We start from the raw sequence: 25,763 nt of genomic DNA on the forward strand, positions 1-25,763 counted from the left end.
AGCAAGGTACAGTACTAAACTGCAGATCTCCTGTGACGCACTTACGAGAAACATGAAGCCTGCAAACCTCAAAGCCTCCTGAGTCAGGGCTCAACTCCATCAGAATGTAGCTTCAGTACGGGTTCCTTTGGGATAATGCATCACTGTCCAGAGGTCTAAAAACCTCCCCCAAGGGCTTACAGAACAGAGAAGGGGAACAGGAAACCGGGCAGGGAGGATGTGTCAGGGAACTGGGAAGAGGTGATCAGTATAAGAATGGTTAAAGACGACTCCCAGCTCCTTCTGTCAAAACCCTGACTCTGAAGAGCCATTTTCAATATGACCCTCCCATGTCAATTACCAAAAGTGATGGGGAAGAAACAAAGAAGTAATTTCATACCCAGACAAATTACTCATGTGTGTATTTCATACGTATGTAATGTTACACATATAGCTGGGATTTAAAATGCCATTTAATAAAGTAAAAAACAAAATACAACCTCCTTAGTAATTCTTGGAAGAAGCCAATTGATGACAGAGTAAGACATTGATTTTGCTTTCATCCAAGCACAACAACATATTTGCACACTGTGTGCTTTTCATGTATTAAGAAATACTGACTGCAGTAAGCTACTAGTCATTAAGAAGTCTTCTATGCATAGGAAACTCACAATATATTCTTTAGAAGAATAATGCCCTTTCTTCCTTTCAGTTTTTAAAGCTAGACATTGATAAGTACTATTTCCTAAGATAACTGGCCTTTTTAAGTTAGAGAAGGACACAGAAGAAAAGTTCTATTTCTTTACCAAGGCAATGCACAACCCCTGGCACCTATACAGCTAATCCTGTTCTTGAAAGGTTTACGTTCATGTAATAATTCTGTCCTGCTAAAAACTGGGTTGTACCTAACCAGGGCTATTTAGCACACAGAATTCAACATAATGAAAGCTGTAACTTTATAGGGAATTGGAGCAGTCTGCAGTACCGTGAGTGGTGCATTCCTGAAACTCTCCTATACCAGTGTAATGTCAACAGAAAAGGCTGAGTGGTGATGTAATGTCTGAGGGCATGCCAGAGTCAAGACGCTTTTTGTTTGATTCACAGGGTACAAGTTATTTCTCCCCACCCCCGTCTTTTTTAAATCGGGCAATAAGCAGTTGATTTTACAGCTACAAGCCTTATAGAGCCTCACATTATCTTCACAGTGAAAAAAGGAATGAGCTGATAGCATTCATCACTGTGACACAGGCAACAATTCTTGAGCAAGAAAAGCTTTTGGTCTATTTTCATTTTGAGGGGTGGTTGTATTTAGTGGGGTTTTTTTTGTGGGGCTTTTTTTGCTGCTGCCCATCACCATGGCCTCTGAGGCTCCTACATTTAAAAATGCATTAAACCTGAAGACCTTTAATAGTTCCCATACCCTCAGATCCAAGAAGATACTTTCCAAACTAGTCTAGCAACTGAAAATCCATAGTATTTAATCAGCATTTCCCAAATTCTAATGCTGATAAGAAGAACGGAAACTCCCCCAGTATCCTGACAAAATGTGTGAGAATCTCAAGTTGTATGATTTGTATGTAAACAAACACTTGTGCACACTAGGGTAAAGCTAGTGGGAGTTAGGTGCATAAACAAACTTCCTTTAAAATTTTGGGCCTGGATGCCTGTACTGGAAAGATGCATAGATGATGCTCTCACATAAATCTCTATAGCCTACAGAGGGAGTGGGCAGCTGAGAGTCACGCTTGATACATCTAGCTTATCTTATCCTTCCACCCTTCCACAGCTGAACGACTCAAGTGAGCTCCCAGATAATGCAAATGGTATACAATTTTCAACATGTTTATCTACCAACATCAGAGATCTCCTACAAAGAAAAGAAATATCGGTGGCATGTGAATGAGGTCATTACACTCATGAAATGGACAAAAGAGTTCTGAGAGGAGCAAACGAAGGCAATTATAAATGAGTGCAAGCAAAACACCAGGTAAATATCGCCTCTCAAGCTTTGGTAGTTGTAAGAAACCAGAGAAGTCTGACTATGGCATTCCTAGGAAACAATGCTTGCATATACTGCTCACTGAATTCCAAATCAAATTCACAAGGACTAGGGCAATAATGCTTTTGGAGGAAAACAACAGTTTGCAAGGACACAAAAAGAAGCAAAGCTGTTCATTCTCCAGGATCCCTGTCACTTAGCTTGTGCTACAACCCACACACCCAAAATACCCACAACAACTCAAAACCATCTAAGCACTTCAGAATGTGTTCTCTAAAACGTAAAAAAAAATAAAATCATTAAGGTTAACAGGTGAATCTTTCTGACTTTTGTTCCTTAAAGCACTAATGGTATTTCATTCTTTGTTAAGAGGTTTCAATCTACTTGCATCACAGATGCTCTGATAAAACAAGCTGCTATGCAGATCACTGCACACCTGCTGGTAGCAGGCTCCTCTCTAGAGTAACAAGTCAGGAGTTCTGGATCCAAGTCCTGTTGAGTACCTGTCACAATTTGTGGGCACTAAAAAGACAATACTGAGAAAAGATTAGTATACAGAATCTAACTGCCATCAACAGACAAACAAATCAAACTGTTCCCCAACCAGTAGTCTGTTTTATTTGTGCAAGGAAATTATATTAATTTAACACACATACCTTGTCAAAGTAAGAATAACACATCTAATCATTATGAGAACTTAAGTATTTAACTTCTTAAAATATGAGAGTGATCTCTAAGCGAACTCCCAAGTTATGCACTTGCAGCTCAGAGTCTGTTCATTTTTGCCATACCAGAATCCACCAGCTTGGTTGCGATTTGCCTTCTTTGTAGATTTTCACCGCTGTGTTACAGCAAACTTCCAAAGGCAAGTACTAAGATACTAACAGTTGTGGGTATTTAAACCCTGATGGTCATGATTTAAAGGAAAACTTCCTGCAAGTAAACCATTTTCCACATAACAAACTTCATAGAAAGATAGCAAAGGCTCTAGTTCTGTGAGGAGCTGAGTCTCACAGTACCGAATGGCCATCTCCCACCCACCGATCCCTTCTTTATATCGCATTCAAACTTCCCTGAGTCCTCCGAGTGTCAACACAAGTCATTAACCCAGAAAAAGAAGTAAGTGCTGCTGCCAGGTTGGGAAGTTGAATCAGTGAAAGGTTGTCTATCACCTCTGCTGGATAAGAAAGGCCTTCCCGTTTCAGCAGTTCACCTTTTTTCCAATGCAACTGCATTCTAAGCATTGAGGAGTTAAGGATATCCCTTTCTTGTTAGGGTTAAAATACAGAATTGAAATGTAACATTATCAGATGAACTAACTGCGCAGACAACACATAATAGTTTTTGAACACAGGAGAGTCACATTTTTAAATCACTAGGCTCTGCATGAAGTATTAAAACCTAACTATTTAAGACAGCTTAAAAGAGAAAAAAAGATTGAGTCATCAGTTTAATAAAGATGAAAAGAAAAATTGAAGACAGAGAAAAAACAGAGGTGCAATGAGAGAAAATTTCTGAAGAAGCCTTCCTACCACAAGTGCCACTCATAATTTGAACACAAGTTTCTTATCCTTAGATCCCTTCAAATGAGCCATAGCCCACACGAAGTTTTGATCCTACAAGGAAATACAAGCAAGGAATTCTATGAAGCTCACTTTGCATGGACCTCGAATGAAAGACATTTTTTATTAAGACAAAGGACAGCAATATTAAATGGGGAGGGGGCTGGAAACAGATTAAATTGGAAACAGACTTATTTCTTTTTTTGGTGAATTCTGATTTGCGAGGGGAGTCTTGTATGTGTTATTTCATACTCACAAAACTCACCAAAAATACTAGTTGCGCAGAAGGACAAAACTCAAAAAAAATCATAATTTTTTCTTATTCATCTTGTGTATCTTACAGTAGGTTCCAACTCTAACCTTTTCCAGCTACACCTGGAATTGGGTTCTCTGTAAAAGGCAGTCCCTAAGGACTATTCATAATGGTGACAATCTTAGTCAGCTGGATCTGAGCATTACTGGACAGTTTCAGACACATACAGTTGGACCACAAGTTGGCATTTTCTCCAACTTCATTATCTATTTTCCTTCCAGTTAGAGCATGAGTACAATCAGATATCCAAGTGTCAAATTCCACATCTCTCTAATATTCCATATTAAACTTCATCTTTCCTATTAGCTTCTTATGGCATTTATAAGGGAATATAAATATCTTTTTCTCTGATTTCCAACTGGTTACTAGCATTATGTGCTGCTACTTATCTGAACAGAAAGTCCGTCAAGCCGTAAGAATATCAAGTTTTTAAAAAATGCAGGTTTCTGAAGTACCACATCAACCTGACACAGAACAGCATATTCTTCCCATTAAAATAGCACCATACTAATATGAAAATGGCTTAGAAAGCACAACAGACGCTAAGGCTTTTATCTAGATTTTCAGTAACAGATGAGAAGCTAAACTATGTCAGATTGTATACAGGTCTACTCTGACTTCCAGAAGAGAAACGAGTGTCATCTTTAGGCTGACTAAATAACGGACCACAATCATCAGCAGTTTTCTTCTTAAACAATTCTTGTGTTTGCCCATTCTTTATAGTAAATCACTGTTTTTTAAAGACAGTTTCATTACTGCATTTTCACCTTCCTTCTGCCAAAAACTATGTAGAACTCAGAAACACTGCTCAAGTTCAGTGACATAAATTTATTTCCTACTTACAATCTGAAAGCAGCTCAACTCTGCCTCCTGCAGCAGCAGCAATGGAATTAATGACCGAATTCTGACTGCAGGAATTTTATGGATGACAGCAGAGAATTTTCAGATATTAGTTCTATACTATCATGTCTTGAAAATACATTTTTTTGTCCTTTGGCGTTTATTAAATACAGCTGTCCAAAGACAATATCCAGCTCTAGAATTACACAAACTGCTGTTAGTCACTTTATGTGTGACTTATCTCTTTTTGATTAGTAGTAGGGACAGAGTCCTGCCTCAGTGAAGTAATAAAATATTCCTTCCCAACCACCCGCCATCACCATTTCCAGAACACTCAACTATAAAAGACCTATAATCTGATCCAGTAGTATAGTATTAAAGGAGAAACATTATAATTTGAAATAAAAGTCAATAACTCTATAAATCCACACTATTTATGTTTTGTGAGATTGCCTCTACTGGACTCAGTACCAATATTGAAATGAAAGGAAGATGCTTCCTTATCATATGTAGATAGTATTGTCTACTCATGGTTCCAAAATCATATTAATTGGACCTAAAAAGCCTCTGCAAACATTTTTCTTGTGAATATCACCTTCCAAGTATTAGCTTGCATCAAAAAAGAGGTAAAATTTATCACGTGCTTTGGTATATGTTTTTCTTCTTTCAGAGCCTACGTTGCAAAACTGTTCCGAGGTAAGCCTACCCATTTTCTCTGCCTTCTGTTTTAATTACTGAATCAGGAAAAACAAAACCTTTGCAGAGGTGTTTTCAAACACTCATGGAAACTCTGGAGACCAGGAACACCATTGCTTGCTTATTACCTGATCACGATCACCTGCAAAACAGCAGCTCTTCATGGTACATGAGTTGAAGTACCCTTGGTTGTCAAACTGGAAGACAGGCAGCCGGCAGTGGATGTCATAGAGGACTGGGGGAAGGCGCCGACGCAGTGCCAGCAGCTGGGTTCCATTGCTGTTGAACCGGACACTCATGGCACTCTGAAGTGAAAGGTTTCCACCATAGCGGAGCAGTGAACTGGGAAAAGACAGAGGAAACTTGAGATGGGCCGCACAGATAAACTGAACTACTTAAAGACAGAACTCTCTCTTTAACCTTGTTGAGTCATTTCAAACAAACAAGCCCAGTAAACTATGGTCTTATTCAGTTTCTGCTTCAAAGCATTGATTCCTGAACAAACTTGATTCAAAACCTGAATGACAAACTATCAAAATGCTAAGTCTATAAAGTCTTCAGAAGAGTAAAGTTAAAGACTGTGAGGAGTTTTGTTAATAACAAGTACATTTCCTGCATAGAAGCAAAGTCTCACAGAGTAGCCTTAGCCTTAAAAAGGCTGTTCTTGTACTTCTGGAATGTCTGCATTTTAGACTGACCCTACCAGCACTCAGCTCTTTTTCTTCAGCTGATGCCTGAATCCAGCCAGCAAAACTTTTATTTTTCCTCTGCTCTGGCACTGGATGGCATTTTCTCTGACTGTAGACACTCTGACCATTATCTCACTTTTGCTTCTATTTACATTTCTACAGGGCATCAAAGGATGTTTGAACTCTACAATCAGTTCCAGCTGTCCTAAATAAAAGACCATCTTACTAACAAGTTATTGCAAGAAATGCTAAAATAAGCCACTTAGCTAACCTCAAACTTGCTTCATCTAAAAATATTGCCAAATAAGCAAAACAATTATGCTACCACATGACACTATTACCTAAAACTCTCACATGGTTGAATTAGCTAGTTTCCTTGTTCCATATAAGGCTATATCATCACAGCTGGAGTATTTGTATCAGTTCTTATCGACGTATACAAAACAAAACCAAAGGGTCACAAGTTTCCAGGCTCTCTCTTTAAAACAGTAACAGAATATGGAATTTGTTCCATCCAGGAACCTAAAGATAATCAACCATACCTGAAATTCAACTTGCATTGTATGGGCTTTCTGGTTTTTTTTAAAGACTTAATTCAATCCCTGCCCTTGAAAAGAGTGCATGTATGGAAAGAGACAAAGAAGGAAGACATTTTAACCCTTTTTTGTTCAGTGATCACTGAAATCTCCTTAAGCAGTACCAGAGCTTGACCTTTTGTTAACGGGTTTTGAGCAATTCCCATCAAATCTTGTTAAGAGGCATGACTTTTATGCACTTTCTGGACCAGACAAGTTATGCAAGCACAGAATTTGCATATTCTAGGGGGAAGTTTATTCATAGATTTTAATGCATTTTACTTTCTGATATAGCCTTCTGCCCCAACATTTGTGAAAAATGAGTCACTCCACATGGATGAGAAGCCACATTCCATGCAGGCTGAAGCATGCATTGTTACATGAGATACTGTAAAGTTAAAAAACTATTGTTCCTAAGACACAGTTAAACAAACCAGAAAACTCCGCATAATGAATGCGCCAGAAATACACTGCTCTCACACACATGCACTTTGCAAACTGAATGGTCAAAGCCAGGGTGCCACAAAGGAACCAGAAGTCACATTTTCAAAACCAATTAGTAGGAGCTTCAAGCTGGGCACCAAAACTTCTTAACACCAGTATCATCATGAAGAGTCCTGTGCTCTCACATGCGAGTGCGTTCTCCTCCTCCTTGGCAAAGCCTCTGCGTTTCTCTTAATAGCGTTTATGGTTTTTAATAAACACATGAGAAAATTTAATACTAGAAACTGTAACCTTAGAGACAAGGAGACAAGGATTTAGGATCCCCCTTGTCAGCCCTAGTTTCTGTTCATCAAGATCATAAAGTGTTCAGCCAGCTCAAAATAGTCAGGCATTAAAAAAAACCCCAAGCCCAGAACACACAGAACTCCCCCCACACACACGCTTTCCCAATAGGTTTGTGAAAGGCAAAAAATTTTTTTATGGAAGTTTCCACTTCCTTTAACAAAAAAATCCAAAAACCAAAACCACACCACAAAAATTAAACAAACAAAAAACCCAAACCAAAACACAACCAAAACCCCAACCCAAAAAACACACCAAAGAAATAAACCCAGATTTTTTTGGTTAAGAAAGGTTGATTTTTCTACAAAAATATACAAATTCTTCACCATGGATTAGAACACCATAACACATATGCACTAACCAGACTTAATGTTAAGGTGCAGTCACCGCTGCACCAAGACTAAGCCCCTCTCCTCCTCCTCAATCTAAACCGCAATCTGGAATTCTCTCCTGCCTACAAGTGAGTGAGCCTACCAGCTGCCCCATCCTTTCAAATCTTCAAACAAAGTTTCCATGGTTACTAATATTATGCCCTGTCTGAAATATTTTGAGATTATATTCTATAGTAATAGTAGTGTAGTATTAAACTAGCTTCCATTCTGCTTACAGATGTTTTCATTAAGCTCCTAGAGCAGTCAAAGCTATCAAAGAAAACACCTCTCGGAGTTGAATTCTGTATTGTGTTTCAGTAACCTTAGTGTACCAGAGCTCTGAAAGAATATTTTATTTCAGAAATTCAATTAAGTGAGAAAGGCCAGAACTTCAGAAATTATGATCATATACACACATAAATCGTCTAGAATTAAGGAGCTGCACAGTTAAGACCCCTCAAAAGATCTGCAGCTTTGCCTACCTCATACCCTCACTCCACACAATTCAGCCATGTATGTAACAGAAATACAGTTTGTGCTACAGTTCCTTGAACACTTGGTTCAAAGGAAAAAGAAAAAAAAACACCACCACCACCCCCCCCAAAAAAACCCCTCAAAACTAATTAAAAAGTCAGTGGGCTGTTTGGCTGATAGAAAAAGGAATTCTAAAATAGCCATTTGCTATTAATATAGCAGAGCAACATGCCAATGACTTTCCCCACTTGCCTCAATTCTGTCCCCAAAAACCACTCCATAGCTCCAAGTGCACCATTTTGGTGCACTAATCACAAGACAGTGGTTTTCTGTTTTCCCCTCCCTGCTGTGTCCTGCTTGCTTACTCTCTGGCTCTTTGAAAGGGTTTGTTAAACTAACTGCACAGTGTTTTCCTTTAACAAGCCATGAAAAGAGGCAGCAGGTAATTAGGTGGGGATGAAGAGAGACAAACTGACACCAAAACCCCCAAGCATCCATTTTCTGAACCAAACAGGAGAAATATTTGCTCTCTCTCTACTCCTATGAGAGACCTCCTAAGAGATATGGTCAGAAATATGATGGAGGGAAGGGGTATGGATGGGGTGCAGCTCATGCCTCCATCTTGGTGGAAAAGCTAGGAACCTAGCTCACGAATAGAGGAGATAAAGGATTTGAGAAATCTCAGAACTAAGGAAGCCCAAGACTTCAGTCATTTCCATTATAAAATTTAGTTGATTATAGAACCACCATGCTAGTTTTAGGAAAAAAATAGTAATTGCCCAAGAGTATTCTTCTACAGTATTCCATCTCCATCAAATAAAAAGGCAGTCAGCCATCTCCAAGAAAGAAGCTGAGGAAAGTCACTTTTTTTTTTTTTTTTAACAGTATTAAACCAGTACTAAAAGAAGATGTCTGAATCCAGAAGCTCTAAAGATCATCAAACTAATCAGAACCAGAGCTTTTGCTCTTTTTCTTTTATTGAGGTGAGGAGGGAAGAAGGGGAGAGCTGTGTTTAAGCATGTTCCACGTTCAAATGACTGTTTCCACTTTCCTGGTTGCATCATGGTGCTGCTCTGTACCTTTAGTCAGTGCTACTTTCGGATTTTTCACACAGGGTTACGTGGGGCAGTGTAGACAAGCTTGGATAAGTTGCTCATGTTAGAACTGCCACTTCTGCCTGCTCCTTATTACACCCTCCAGCAAAGGAATTTCAGAGGCAAAACATTCTTGCAGTTACTAAAAGTTTACTTATACATCAGGCTAACAGCAATACTCCCCTCTCAAAGACGCAGACCATGACAGCTAGTGAGAAATCTGAAGACAATCCTAAAAGGGCATCTCTGAACAAGATGGGTGCCCTTTCAGCCAGAGGCATTATCTTTATGAATCCAAACCCAGACTACCCTGGGATTTAGTCTGCTTCCAAATTTGCCTCACCCAGCCAGCTGTGGAATCCTGATGCTGCCTACTGGGTCTGGAAGCGATAGAGAGAGAGACACACATGCACTACTTCTGAGTTTTTAAAAGAGTCATCTTGTATGATTAAGGGAAATATTTAGTCCACAGATGGAGCATTGCAATCCAAACACACATGCTGCAGCTACAGGGAGGCTGGGAAGGGAGAGAATGGACAGTTATGTGCAATATGGCCATTTCCGTAGTTGGATGTGCTGCACACAGGCAGCACTCAAGTGTTAACTAAATACCAGCTCAGCTAAACAATGGAAGGCTTTGAATCCAAGAGTAGCACCACTAAAGTAAATAAATCCCTTTCTACTGGCAGCTAGTGGGGTGAGGGAACAAGTAGTCTCGCTGCACTCAGAATTTGCAGGGAAAGTCTCTACCTGAAACAAGCGTTTCCCTCTCCTTCCCTCTCCCCTTTTCTAAACAAAGAAGTTGTTTCATCCTTTTTTGAATAGTCGACTGCCTGAGTGGTAACATAAGCTTAACCCAGGCTATTCAAAAGTTAGCTTGGCAACAGGCAGTGGCCATAAAAACTGAGAGAAGATCAGTGTCTCGGTAGAAATAAAATAAAAACAGGATGCACAACAGCATTAAATAGAACCATTAAATAAAACCATTGATTAGCTTCTCTTGATAAGCTACAAATCTGGCAATGAAGTGCAGTACAGACACCATCCTTGGGAAATGAGTGTCATTTAAGAGGGAGAAGGAAGGAAGGAAGGGAGAAAGTGTTGATATCATAAACAGCAGTGTGTGAAACTAACTTAATGAAAGAATGACCTTAAAAGGAAAAAATGAATCGAATGCTTGCAACTAATACACACCATTGCACATAACTGTGTTTGTCAGCATTTCTGTAACCACAAAATTGAGGAACTTCTAACTGCGCAAAAAGAACTGGAACGAAACTGGCAAACAGAATCTTGGTCTGGAAAACTGCAGAAAGTTTTGGGGTTTTATTTGAAAGAAAGTTATTCTGTGTGTGTAAACACACACAGAGGTCTTATTTAGTCTGGAGCAAACACTTAGAAAGAGTCAAATTGACCAATAATAGAAAAGCAAGCATAAGTTGAATTAACATGCATATGTTGGTTTTTTTGAAGTAGAATACACGTCTCGCAGAAATCTCAAGATCGTTTATTTGAAAAGCAGATAAATAGTGTCAAAGTGCATGGAGTTTCTCCGTATGTATTCAGAAATGTTAACAAATGTGAAAGAAGTCCATCAGTGTCTTAAGATTAAAAAGTACATAAGCCATATTCAGGATTTTATTATTTCTCAGAATCAAGCTCATTTTTTCTAAATTCTGTGATTGATATTTCCGACATCTCACTACCTTTACAAGAACTCTCTTCAAGAACTACATCCCCCAGAATCCTTAACAGGAAGCAAGGGGTACTTGCTCGGACTTCAAAGAGTAACCAAATAAAAGAAAGGCTGTGTACTGTTAGCAAAACTAAACACCTTTGCTTTCCTTCAGAAAGAACGTACAAGTAAAATCAACTGCATTCACCAAGACTGGAAAAGTAGGGAATTTAGGGTGAAAATTCTGCGTGTTCAAGAACGTGTTATTCCTTCTGCTCTTTACTGTTAGGGTCAGGAACATGTACATTAGTATAAAAAGGAATCCCCCATCACTAAGAAACTTTTATGCATGGCAAGCTCTAAGGTGAATAGAAGCTTCACGTCTCCCTCCATACCAGGAAGACAATCATTTATTAATTTTAATAAGAGAGATTCTTATCTGATAACTGACTTCAGAATCTGGAGCCTTAAGAACATAGAACATCACCAGATTTACATACGCAGAGCACCCAGGCCTTGTAACAACAAAGGCTTGCGTGATTTGGCCCTTATGATCTAATTGAATCACTGAATGCTAATATTGCTTCACCCAGTTATCTCGGGCAGTTCTCCAGAAAGCATTATGTTTTCCTTTACTCTGCTTTCATTCACAGGAAAAAACACAACTACAGGATTTCAGTATTTTGAGGAAGATGACAAGAGCAGAGGCATAAAGTCTATTAAACTCTCCCCCTCATCTGTATTACTTTTATCCTTTTAGGACTTAAGGCTTACCTCTGCCCTTACAGTGATTAAACAGTAGCAAATTACAACAACAACAACCACCACCCCCCTATTTGTTTGAATGTTTCACATCCTCCTCCAGCTCTATCCAAGGTTTGTTTTGGTCTTACTACAGACCTGTTCCCAAACATTCTCACTGTCCTCCGCTTGCCCTCACTACAGATCTGAGAGTCAGCAGGTACAGGAGTGTCCCGTTCTCACTCTCTGCTTGAATCATGTAGGTGTTACTGTAATGTAAGTAATAAATGAGATCTAGTGACGTAGTTTTGCAGGAAAAGCAAAAAAAACATTTAGCCAGACTAAAGAAGAAAAGAAAGTAGAGAATACAAAGTAAAGCGCAACTGTCCAACAACCACAAGCTGAACTAGCAAAATCACCTGATCATTTTCCTCTTTTTCTAATCCCTAAATTCTACAATCGGAGTCCATTATTCAGCCTGTTCAGAAATAGCAGCTTGTAGGATGGAGTACAGACAGAGAGAACACTGCTCAGCTGAATCCAGCAAAACACAAAGGAGTAGCTTCCATCAGATAACCAGACAGAGAATATGCAAATACAGAGAGACCGTGCCATGGGAAGATGACCTTTAAGCCAAATGAAAGAACAGGAGCTGTTTCCAAAATGAAGCACACACCGAAGTCAGTATAACACAAAGAACACAGATACCAGAGAATGTTACCTCAGAAAAATAATCTGAGTGTAAAAGTTGGCAATTCCTCCTGAAGAGGAAATCCATTTTCACACCTTAGTGTCTATGCAAAAGCAGTCACGTATCAATACTGCAGTCCAACGAAACATTTTTTCCTACACACATTTCTGTGCCGCAATTCTTGTATTGCATTAGAAGAGCTGAATAACTTCAGCCACAAATTTGTCCTCTCATTCAATCATATATATACACTCACCCCCCTTCTTTTCTCTAGCAAAGCTGTGTGAATTTTTAATTTACCAAAGCTACAAAAGCTGAAATTAAAGAAAAGAAGAGCAACAAGAAAGTAGGCCTTTCTTTTGACAGGAAAAGTAGCAAGATCCAAGATGCTCCTGCAGAAGCACAGTCCAGTCTTGAATCAGTAAAGCTTTTGCCTCTAATAAGTACAAGATGAATAGAAATTATCACGTAAAGCTAACTGAATGCAACTGCACACACAACTTTGGTCTCATCAAGTTAGTTCCACCACAGTTTCCCACGGACTGGTGTTTCAAAGACTAATTCCCTTGTCTCACAATAGGGTTGAACTAACATTTCAGATGTTCCGCCAGTAAACGCACTAAGAGGATGTCTCCCTTGTATTCAATCACCAATACTTTGTATTTTCTTTTTTTAAACAAAAAATGGTGTATCTTTTAATTCCTTTCCCCATTTTAATTCCCTCCTCATTGAAACAAGGCATAAAGGTGGTCAGGACAAGGTTTACACAATCACAGACCTATTTCCTTAAAGAAGCAGGCTACAAAAACACATTATATCGGATCTTCTTTTGAACAACAGATTACTATTCTATATTTTTTAAATTTGCATTTCAAGGACAGTACTTTGCACTTTAAATTCTTGCTTTAGAAAGACCTGTGTGTTAGAGAATTTCAAAGCTAACAAAAAGATTAAGCATCATGAGGCTTTTGAAGTAGGCAGTATTCCCATTCCTCCATACAGGAAAACTGAGGGCAAGAGAGGTCAATCAACAGACCTACCCAACACTATGAAACAAAACCAGGTTTCCTGACTTCTTGTTTACTGCATGAAGCTACTTATATTCTTGAAAATTATAAACCTGAATACCACTGCTGCTTCTGGGAGCAAGCTGGATCCCACAGAGCAACTAGACAGTACCTAGCTTAAAGTGCATGGCCAGAATGAAACCAGGGATACTGTGGGGATGCTGGTAGCTGTGAAAAAGTTTAATCTTCGAATCAGAAAATCCTCAGGCATATGATGGAGGGCTAACCACCTGCAATGGATAGCATGATTTTAACTAATGAAGGTTTGAGAAAATTACTAAATCAAGACAGGAAAATCCAAACAGAAGAGTCAGCATAGCCCTCTCTGAGAACAACAAAGAATTAAAAGCTGAAGTACTAAGAATACACATTTTTATTATACAATTTGAACCTCAGTACTCCATAACTCAGTTGTGTCTCTGATGAAGAAATCTTGGTTGCTAGAAGAAAGTCAAAAATCTTTCATTCTGTCATTGAAAAAACCTTCAAAGATCTTCAGTTTGCACATCAGTGGACTAACCTGAATACACTCCACTACAGGCACAATACCAGCCTAAACATAGAAAAAGCTAAGCTAAACCCTCTATCCAAAGAGGGGATGACAAGGTCAGGCATAAATAAAGCAGGACTGCCAATGAGATAAGGAATGTGTACATCTAAAACAGAAGCTAAGCGAGAGGGCCCTTCCTACGGTACCATCCTAGTAAATTCCGCTATAAGGACAAGACATAAAGGTAGGAACAAGAGACTACAGCACCTGCTTCACACACTTGAATACCAGGCGGTATTCGGCAGACTTGCAAACTTACTGAAGTATTTCTAGACTATCTATTAGTTGGTGCTCACACCAGCAACAGAAAAGATCACTTGCTTCAGAGTAAAAAGTATCTAGCTATAAATTCACTGATTTACTTCTGAACCTTTTGTGCAGCACTTCTGTCTTGAGAAAATGAAAAGAAAGGAAAAAAAGGAAAAAAATCCTTAACTGACTGAAAGTAGAAAAAGGAGTCCATATGCAGGAAAGTGCTCTTCCCAGCAGAAATATCACTTAAGCCATCAGCACGACTGAAGCCTTAATGATTGTCACCATCTCTCTTTGCCCAGAGTCCAAAAGGCTTATTTGCAAGTACTCCCTTTTTTCATTCAGTGGCCCCCCACTAGAAAGGCAGAGTAGACAACCTTAGATGTTTCTAACACTAAAGAAGTAATTTGATTTTGGCTAAACCTGTGGCAAACAGTTTGGATATTTATTTGTGGTTACAATGAGGAAAACAAAGCCAAAAAGCATGTCAAAATACCACCTCTACCCCGATGCCATTAGCATTCAAAAGTTACTTCAACCCGTCCCAAAGATTTCCAGAAAAGAATAATTCATTCCCCATGAACTTCAGCAACAATCAGCTCACTTTCTATGGCATTAAAAGGAACTTTTAAGACATAATGGAAAAGAAGTAGGGGGAAAAAAAAAATATCTAAGTTTAGGTTCTGTGTTATTTGGGGCAAATACGCCAAGATAGACCAGGTCAGGAGAGCTTCCAATTCTAGGCTGAGACACACAGATCAGTTGAGCTGCCTCAGTAGCACAGAAGCAAACAGACAAGGATGGTACATGTGTGGGATGACTTGTATTGCTTGAACTATGAGAAAAGACAAATAGTTATTTGAACTATTTCAGGTGCTGTGGTTGACCCATACTGGTGAGTGCCTGAACAACACTTAAAATCTGTTAGACTGTAACCTAGCTAAATTAATTACTTTAAACAGCAGTAAAGTTATTCAAAGTTCACAACAAATGGTTCGACTGGGAAGGGGAAAAAATGAACTGATAAGTTTGACAATGAAAAAGTGGCTATCAAGATATACACATTTTTCTTTCACTCATTAATACAGTGCTCTGCTCAGAGTAGGACTGACAAAGGTCTCCAAATAGAAACATGCAGCACACTTCTATTGCACTGAAATAATTTAAACAGGTAGTTGCCGATTCAGTGGTGTAAAAGGGCTTTGGTAATCCCAAAGCACACACTTCAGAAGTGATTAGAATCACAACCTTCTTTCCTTTACGTGCAAGGTCAAAGTGCAAAACAGTCAAAGAAAAACCTTAAATCTCCACATACTACTCCTGCCATCCCACTCCATAACATCTTATTAAAAACCTGTAAGGAAAACACAATTACAACCAAAGATGCTACTTTGAGAAAATTGTCAATCCACCAGTATTATCCTCTAAAGAGCCCCAGACCTCACTAAGCTCAACTGTCAGAAGCAAACCATGTGGTTATCCCCTGGATTAATATCCCCTGCAAGACAACCATCAACAATACTGGATCCCACACTTGGCACTTCCAGAAGCTCAGTACTTCAGCCAACATACCAGAAATCTTGGTAACACAGAGATAAAACTAGGCAACAGCTACTTTTTAGAGTGAGCCCAGGAAGGTAAGCTAGAAGGGATAAAACTCAGCGTGTGTATGAGTGTTTCTCAGAAAATAACTGCTGTTCTTCTGGTATGATCTTTCAGGATCAAGTACCTTGAAGGTATGGTCCTGGAAACTAAAACTGGCAGCCGCTGGAGACCTAAATCTAAGGGCTTGGCCTCAGTTACGATGCTGGTTTTATGACCTTAGAATACCTTCTGCATCACCACACAGGGTTTTCTAAAGTCCTCTCTATGCAACAGGCTATAAATATTACCTGTGGTACAGGCAGAGCTGCAAACATTTATTAATCTCCCTTTCCTCCCCTCTCCTTGCACCACCACCCATCAACAAAAAAAGCCCACCAAAATAAACCATGCCTCTATTCAGAGGTAATACTTTGCCCTCTCTTGCAAAAATTGTCTATTTGACATACATCTAACCAAACTCTGAAGAACTGTTCTCAAATTGCCTATAGTTCTGGTAGCTACCACTTCTATTTCAAAACTGACAAAGGACTTGTGAACCTGAAGCCTAGCTTTTCCCAACTACATGTCAGCACATCAATCTAACATAAACCACCTGCAAGACTTCTACATCCTTAAACTGTCATGAGTACAGAGATAATCCATACCCCTCCATAGAAAGAAGTCATGTAGTACATAGAGTGTTTTCCTCTTGCCAGAGACCATTACGCTGATGCAGAAACAAGAAGGTAACAATCATCAGGCCTTTAAAAGGCTGTGAACTAAATGAAACAAGTGAAATAAGGCAAAGCAATCGGGAGCCAAAAATTGGCTTTTCAGAAGTACTGAATACCTGTGATTGCCAATAGATTTGGACCAGAAGTTATGCATTCAGTACGTTGTTGTAAGAGTTGGATTGTGTTTTCCTGCAGCACAATGACTAAGCTGAACACGTAGTATGGGGTAACCAAGTTGACCTATGCACCTGTGGGAATTATGGTTACTTCCCCCTATCAATAGGCCTCACCAACCTATTGATAGTACTTCCAAAAGGTGAAACAAATTTGGCAATAGGAGCTGTGTATCATTGCCTTGGGCTTCAGCCCACAGGTGGAAAGATGGGCACAGTTGGGTTTTAGCTCTTGAAGGTGGGCTGCCTGACTTACATGATTACCCTCACGGATTGTGACATTAAGGGCTTGGTGATATAAGGGGGCAGCCCCCCATCAAGAGCCACAATCGCTGCCAACGCCAATCCTGGTAAACAGAAAAGATCCTCCAGCTGTTAGGCATTGATGGAGAAGATCCTGGATGTCTAACCTAAGGAAGCCAGAGATGAGGACTGTTGGAGGAGCCAGAACACCTAAAGGCAGTAATTTTATGTTTTATCCTTAGCGTTGTGCACGGATCTTACTGTTGTAACCAATACTGTAATAACCTGATGGTGACTGCTAACAAACTAAGCATGAAATAGGGACATGGGACTCATAATGATTAATCATGACACATCACACAGCAATAATCACCTATTGCCAGCTATGACAAGGCGGATGGGCCACCTTCACTTAACCCGGAACAGGAACACGTATTCTATATATGTTCGATAAATAGCACTTGGCAGAAGAGGCTCTGTTCAAGACAAAGAGTTCATAGAACACACTCTCAGCTGGATACCAGCAACACAGTACAGCCATATCCTTCAAAGTCCTCCACACACCGGCAAGATCAACATACCCTGACATTCATAAACACTCTAAGAAGAGTGCTCCCTCAAGATCCCCCTAAATCTAATTAGTTTATTACAAGGAAGAAATTTCCATCTCTATATTTTGCTTACTATCTAATGAGCTAATCACTAGGTCATTCACTAATATCTAACAACAAGTGTTCCTTATCCACAGCTTGGGAGTTTGCTTCCTCTGAATTCTCAGTGCAGGAAGCAAATTTGACATTAGTTTGAAGTCCATTAAGGAAGCCTTCTTGATTGGTGTTTTTTGAGACACAAATATTCATTTAATGTAAGCTAAAAAAAGTTTGCTTAAAAAGGCTCTGAACTGCAGTTACTCCTCAGCCAAGACAAAGAAATAAATCAAAGTTGAATTAATGTTCCTTTTTGGCTTTGTCTGTAAAGGATTGATGGAAAACACTGAAATTGACACCCCTTTAACTTGGGCTTATTATGACTTGTATGATCAAGTTAGCTTTTAAAATATGCCGTAACATTTACAGTCACCAAGGCATACCAGGTTTGCCCTGGTGGTCAAGGATTGTTTTTAATTCATCATTGGGCTTTTTGAGTACATTGACTTCTAACTACACAGACAATACAGGCCTCCTGAACTTTCAAAAGAATGTTAAAAAGGTCTATAGCATGTAAACATTTCTACCGCGCTCAGAGCTTGAATCCAGTACTTGAGTTCTGGGGACAAAAGTGTTCCCAGAACTCAACACTCAAGACTGGTGTCCTGGAACACTATGTTGTACTGCAGGAACATAAAAAGTCGAATGTCAGGCGGAAACACTCTCTGCTTGTAGTTTATTCTCATGAAACAGGCAGCCTTGAAAGGTAAATCACCCCCAACTTTGGTTATGTTTCACCTCTTCTACTTTGTAAAAAGCCACCAGGAATGCTTGTAAGGAACATGCTGATGAGACAAAAAAGGGAAAGGTTAGTATAGTAAAAGAAACTGAAGCACGCAAAAACAGTAATACCACGAACAGCTGAACATATCTAATAGTTCACTGCCCTTCAAATGAGGAAGGTCTTGCTTCCTTCTTATCTCCTATTCTCAGCCTTACAAGCCTCCCTCTCTCTTCTCCATCATCTATGCTATTCACTGGGCCCTCCCTGAACCCAGTTCAACTTGCTAGGCCATAAGAAAGCTACAAAGCTTTTCCAAGTTAGTTTTCTAATTTCTGAGCATGACTTGGCTGAAACAACAGGTCAACTACAGAATTAGCACAATGGACATAGCAGAAAAAAGAATGCGGGCTTGGGAGCTTTATCTAAGCCCTTATCTAAGCCCTCCCAGGCTCACAAAAATGCCCCGAGATACCCATTTCTGATACTGACCCAAGACACAGCATTTTAACCCTTGAACTGGACTCACAAATGGGCCCCACTGTGTAAAAACACAGGCTCCACGCTCCCATCATAAGCAGAAAACACTTCTGTGAACAGCCTTTTTGTAGTATGAAAACCAGATTAAAACTACGTGACAGTCATTAATAGGACAGACCAATAATCATTTTGATCTCAAAAACTTCCATATTAGTTGATGTAAGTAGGAGGTGGGGAGTGAACACAGGAAAAGAATGCATTAAAGGGGATAATTATCATATATTCTTAGGGAAAAAAGCAGCCTTTTGATTTCAGTAATAAGAAGGAGATGGGCATGGGGCTGCATGGAAAAGAGGAAGGGAGAACTGGAGTACCTAAAAATAACTGGAGTTACACAGTCATTGCTTGAAATATATCTGTAGATTGACTTGTTGAGTTGCCCCCAGAAATCCTGTAACAATACATATTTGCAATATGTATTTTATTGTAAACAGATTAAGATGCACAGACTTGCCTTTTTTGATTTTCTTAAAAAAGGCACAGCTTCCAGACCCCATCTAGTGGTGTAAGTGCCTTACAACAGCCTCATTAATCAAGACCACAGTTAAGCTTTTCAATGCACTGTTTTTAAAAAAGAAACAATACAGTTGGTTTCAGCTTAACGTCCACCTGAAAGAATGACAATATTCACACGTTCTAAAAATAGAAAAATAATGTTTTCAGAATCACTAACCAACTTATCATGCTGGACTTACATTAATTCTAATTTTAACAGTGCTTCATAGGCTATTTTTGAGGAGCCAGACCACCACGTTCAGATCTTATTAGTGTACTAGGGGAGAAGGGGGGAATCTCAATTGCTGCACTAAATCCGAGACAGAAAAGATATCAAGCTGTGAATGAACTTTGGGGAAAGCAAAATGAATCAGCCTCTGTATCCTGACTCAGTCAGCAAGACAAATCAAATTATGACTATTTGAAGTGAGCTAAACTTTTCACAATTCAGAGCTGTCTCTAAATTTCCCCATGCATGCCAAGAAACACTGGCTTTTCAATTTCCGTCTTCACTGTAGTAGCCAAGCATAAAGCACTCCCAGCTTCCCATAAGAAAGTTAACCAATTTCACAGTATATGAATAAAATCTACTCATAAGGACTTTTTTCTAACCCTAAAAATATTTTATTTTTAATTTGTAGAGGTGTTTAGTGTCGCCTGACTAAAGAAGTGGATAAAACCAACTCTCCTGGACGGAGGCATGTAACAGCAAGCTAGAAGACAAATTCTCCTATAACCCAATTGGAGAAGAGCCATGTATTTTGGAGAAAAATACTCTGGTATAAAAATCCTCAGATTCTCCAAATAAATAAGTAGATGCAGCTCATTTTTTTCTGACAAGCAGTGGAATCTATATCTGAATTTTCTAACCCACTCGGATATCACTTCTCCATTCAAGATTTTTAAACTAATAGCTCTAAATTTTCAGAGTGCACATTTAGCCATATTCCACTGACTGCCAGACAAGTTTAGAAGTTAACAGCAAATCACCCCTTTTCTGACAGCGCATCATCAAGCTGGACAAAGTTAAAGAAAAACTATACCTCAACCTGAGGAGCCTCTGTTGATTAAAACCAGAAATTCAGCATTAAACCTGATTCACATCAAATGAGTGAAGGCGAGCTGAATCCTGTGGGCTTATCAAACCTCAGCTACGTATGCACAGTGTATTACAGCACCAGTACTGTTGGCCATAGTACACATTATATGAAGGTATTGCTAGCTACAGTACTGCTATTTGCCACAAACAACTAGACTTCGGAATTCCAGACTTTTAATTTGCTGTCTGGATTTTGCAGGGGAGCAGCAGCAAGATTCCCCAGAACAGTCTCCAGTCATGAGGCAAACCAAGTAGTGCCTGCATCAGTTCAACTCTGCTTCCATCTGAGAACTGACAGAACAGGACGACAGTAGTGGGGGTAAATGAGTTTTACATGACGTGTTATAGTAGCAGCAAATTATTAACTACATATAATGATGTCACCTTTCAGGTATTGGAGGAGTGCTGCAGCCCTGCTTAACCTACTGAAAGTTACTATTTTTGCAATCCACAGCAAACAAGTATCTACACTTCTTCCTCTTCTTTCTACCCATTCAACCCCTCATCAAAACCCCACTACCAGACATAGTGACAAAACAGCTAAAGTTTACCTGATCTAGCCATTTCTGCTAGCACCACAGGTGGAACAATAGGACTGAAAAACCTCCCCACAATATTATGAAGGCTTACATCAACACTGAAGGAAAGGAGGAATGTCCCTTGACAGCTTACGGCATAAAGTCCCTCACAAGTGAGCTTCACGCACAGCAATGGAAATAAAAAGGCATGCTAGGGAAGGAATAGACAGATCTAGCAATTTTATACTACAGTTATATACTGTGCTGTTCAACAATCCCAGCAAGTCAATACTTCTAAATCGTGTCCCCCAAAAGTCTCTATTCTGTCATCTTTCCTACACTCCAGGCAGTGTCACATTTTCTTGGATACTGATGACAGTATAAAAAGAGAGCTACAAACCTGTAGAGAAGGATTTCCACCATTAGCAGACTTTTTTGGCAATGAGAAAAGCAGCTGATGCAGTAGCCCTTCTTTGCTGTGCTAGTGTTCTGGCATGTAAGTTACACAGGCAGCTTCCTGTTTATCCCTAGATTATGAAGAACTTCAGGGCTGTTTAACCCATTATGCCTACAAAATTCATCAGCCAAAATACTTTCGGTAGACATCTTACCTGAAACTACACTTTGTGTCCTTTATTCATAATAAGAGTACAGGCAATATACACAAGCTTCCTCACGTACCGACTTCAGTTCTATGTAGTCTATCACAAATACTTCCAGCATTATGTGGATTACTTCACCCTTACCAAAAACTTTTTTCTTCCCCTGATAATTAAGTTCACAGTGTATTTTCCCCAGAAGAGACTGTAACAAACTAAAACTCACAGATGAAAATCTAAATTCTGGCTTTTATTTCCTCACTGCAGTGAGGATTATATATTAACTATTCTACAAATTAATAAAATTGCTTCCTCATAAGACAAAGTAAATTGGCTCCAGATACGTTAAAAATAAAGTTCCATATTTCTAGATTAACAAACCAGATCTGCAGAGACCAGTGGGAGTTTTGGCAAATGCTCTGTTACTTTATTAAAGACTAAAAATCCAGTTTAATTTATTTAAATATGTGGGACTCTGGCTTTGGCAGCTCACTAGCAGGACACACAGCTCACTCTTCAGAGTCCTCTTCCCTGAGAGTTTCCTGGGAGCAAACTGCAGTGGCAGGAGAGTGCTTTAAGCCATTTTTTTTCCCTCAGCCAAGCATACCCGTCTCACCATGTTTTGAGCACGTCTCTGATCAAGCAAAGGAGGAAACCTGATGGCTGTCCCAGAAAAATGGCAGCAGAGAGCAGACTCATCACCTGCATTCGTTTAAGTTACAGCTTGCTCAGCCCAAGTTTGAGGCTCTAAATATCAGTCAACAGCATTTACTCTGTGAGGAGCCGCCTGTCTCTTACTATCCGCTTTCCTGTTTCTGAGTCGTCTGGGAGGAGTGGGCTGCAGGCAGGAAGCATGTGCCTATTTTACACAACGCACCACACCTAGTAGGTGCAAATGCTTTAAATTTAGTGCTTTAGGGAACAGCTGCATAGACGGTGTATGTACAGCTGTACAGTAAGGGTGTTGCACACACTCCCCTATACATGGTAAAAGCGATGTGACCTATACATCTAGGAATTTTAGCACTGCAGTTGCAAGGTATGATGTTTAACCATCACCATTTAGGTTTAACTGTAAAGACTTACTTTCATGAGATTAGGATCAGAGAAGGGGAGCTCTTGTCCGTCAGATATACGCATACAAGTTTCCATCAATTTAATTTATGCAAGACCTCCAAGATGACACTGACATTATAACATAAAGCACCCTTTCCACTCCCCTTTTATCATTCAAAAAAAGACTACAGAATTCAGATTTGTCAAAGGTTATTAAGTCTTTCATACTAGTGCTAAACCTGGAGAAATACAAATTACTTCACAAGAAGCATTACCAATTTAATTCTGTTATAGCTATTTTATACTTGGCATTAGAAAGAACAATGCCACAATACAGCTAAAAATGTGTGTCCTTAAATGAGCGAGCACAGACTATTATCCCATACACACCCAGCAGTACCCCCAACAATCTCACAGCAAGCACTTCGTCTTGTGATTAAGACTGAGGTAGAAGGATAGCATCTAGACTGGAGATCCTCTGAGCTTCCATGGCCTGATAGCTGCTACCACCCCAAGCAATAGCTCATCAACACTTTTATATATATAAGTCGAAGGCTGTGCTGCCTTACAGCGTGACTCTTAATGAGAATAGCTCAAAAAAAAAAAAAAAAAGGAAAAAAGCACTAACTTTGCTATTAGAAAGCTGCTGTTAAAATTTATAGGAGGAGAATTCCTTACTCCAGTAATCTGCTCCTGCATTTACCAGGGTCAGTGCTTGTATCCTTAGTGATATAGTGATACTTCCTCTCTCTATTCCTTTTAGCCTTGCACAACCTTTCCATGGGTGATCCCATTTCACTTTGCTACTCAAGTGAAAGACTTAAACTAAATTTTGCATCCATATAGAATTTTTATTGATATAAGCTATACCACTCTACCAACATCATTCATTTTATATTCACACTCTGAAACTAAATGTCTGAAGAGCAAAATGTTTTGGTGTAACTCCCTTTCAAAATCAAGACCAACACAACCCGCAGAAGATCTCAAATCACACAATTGAGGTAGAAGCTGAAAAACAAAGAATCTTGCAAAACCAGTACGAGGCCAGCTGGTTTGTCAAGAGGAAGCCAACTTTGTCCATATTAGTTCAGAAGGAAAAACCAGGCATGAACTGAAGTTAAAAACTAAGAAATTTTAGGGGGGAAAAAAAACCCAAGAAACCTATTTTATAAAAGCAAAATCACCCTAACATCTTTTATTTCTCTCCCTCTATCCAGTAAATGCTGAAGTTAGTAAGTAACTTTCTAACATCAAACTAAGACCTAGACATACAGAGTTTGACAAGGATAAGAGAATATAGAATCATAGAATGGTTTAGGGTGGAAAGGACCTTAAAGATCATCGAGTCCCCCCCCCCCCGCCATGGGCAGGGACACCTCCCACTAGACCAGGTTGCCCAAGGCCACGTCCAGCCTGGCCTTGAACACCTCCAGGGATGGGGCCTCCACAACCTCTCTGGGCAACCTGTTCCAGTGCCTCACCACCCTTAAAGTGAAAAACTTCTTCCTAATGTTTAATCTAAACCTGCCCTCTTCCAGTTTATAGCCATTCCCCCTTGTCCTGTCACTACATGCCCTAGTAAAAAGTCCTTCCCCAGCTCTCCTGTAGGCCCCCTTTAGGTACTGGAAGGCTGCAATGAGATCTCCCCGGAGCCTTCTCTTCTCCAGGCTGAGACAACTTCATAACTGCCTCCCAGTTAAATTTTATCAAACCTAAATTTAATAGCAGACTGCACAACAGCTGCTGACAAGGGCTCTGGCAAACTTTACAAATGTGAGTGAGCTCTAAAGCCACCAGCATCAGCATGCAAATTCTAATTCAAGCTTATAAATAAAAATCAATTCAAATCATTAATGTTTACAATTTAAGAATAATAAACCCTCCTGAAACCATAATTTAGTTGCAGTTGTAACGGATGTCTAAACATTTTAGAATATTTTTTAGGCCAGTTATAATTAACTTCATTGAGATTCCTTTTTCCTCTGTACAGCACAAACCTAAGAATAACTATTAGTGATACACACTTCTAGATATTCCAAGAAATTCACCAATAAGAAGAGAGTCAAGTGTACGTTACAAAATATTTTAAATCACAGACTACTGCACTGTAAACCAAGTACCACCTGTATTCCCTTTTCACTTTTTTGAAATTATCCTTTCTACACTTATACTTGTGACTGGAAACATGTAAACATAAAAGTTTGGAGAGGAAGGGAGAAACATTTACTTGAGGTGCTCAAATTTTTTTTTCTGATTATTAAGATAAAAAAAGGAAATTACTTTCAAAATCTGAAAGATTGAAAAAGACTTCAACAGAAGCTTAGTCTCTCATGCATGCGAGACTCTGGTGTCAGAGACTGCATACGTCCACTTTAGAATCCAGTTTGACCACACTTCATAATGCAAACTTATTCTCTTCTTTTCATGTGTTTAAAATCCTACGCAAATCTGGAAGCACATTATGCAGCCAAACCGATTATCCCGGTATCTATGAAGTCATATAAAACTCTTAAGCGTTGAGTAAAAAGTTTCCTTGACCACAATCTCTGGTCAGTCACTGAAAATTTAGCTGGGTAGAAAAACCAAACTGTAAATGAGGCAGTGCCCACCATGGCTTCTTCCAGTACTAGCAAGCCAGTGCTAAATATAATTATGTGAACTTGACACAACAATATAACTTAATCCGCAGTGATGAGGATTTCAAAAAAAAAAAAAAAAAAAAAAAATCAAGGCCAAAAAAAAAAAAAATCACTTACCTTAACATTGAAGATCTAGCCCCATTTTAAATCAAATTAGATCATACGTATGAAGAAGAATGTTAATTATGCAAAATAATTTAATTTAGCATTCCTAACATTGCTGTTAACTTTGTTCTCCATCTTTTCTTATCATCGTATATTTTGACTTAAAAAAAAAAAAAGAGTGAAATGCCATCAC

The 25,763-nt window shown here is 39.2% G+C and overlaps 1 protein-coding gene across 2 annotated transcripts in view; it reads right to left on the reverse strand.

Annotated features, from left to right (window-relative positions):
* The window catches only part of DCAF5 (DDB1 and CUL4 associated factor 5), a 69,181-nt gene that overhangs the window by 30,060 nt on the left and 13,358 nt on the right, over positions 1–25,763 (reverse strand). For both annotated transcript variants that reach the window (XM_009883490.1, XM_009883491.1), the window contains one exon: positions 5,518–5,731. In XM_009883490.1, coding sequence (XP_009881792.1) covers positions 5,518–5,731 — 214 coding nt within the window. The remainder of the gene's footprint in view (positions 1–5,517; positions 5,732–25,763) is intronic.

Source organism: Charadrius vociferus, unplaced genomic scaffold, assembly GCF_000708025.1.
Source record: "Charadrius vociferus isolate BGI_N301 unplaced genomic scaffold, ASM70802v2 scaffold34, whole genome shotgun sequence".
Taxonomy (NCBI): Eukaryota; Metazoa; Chordata; class Aves; order Charadriiformes; family Charadriidae; genus Charadrius; species Charadrius vociferus.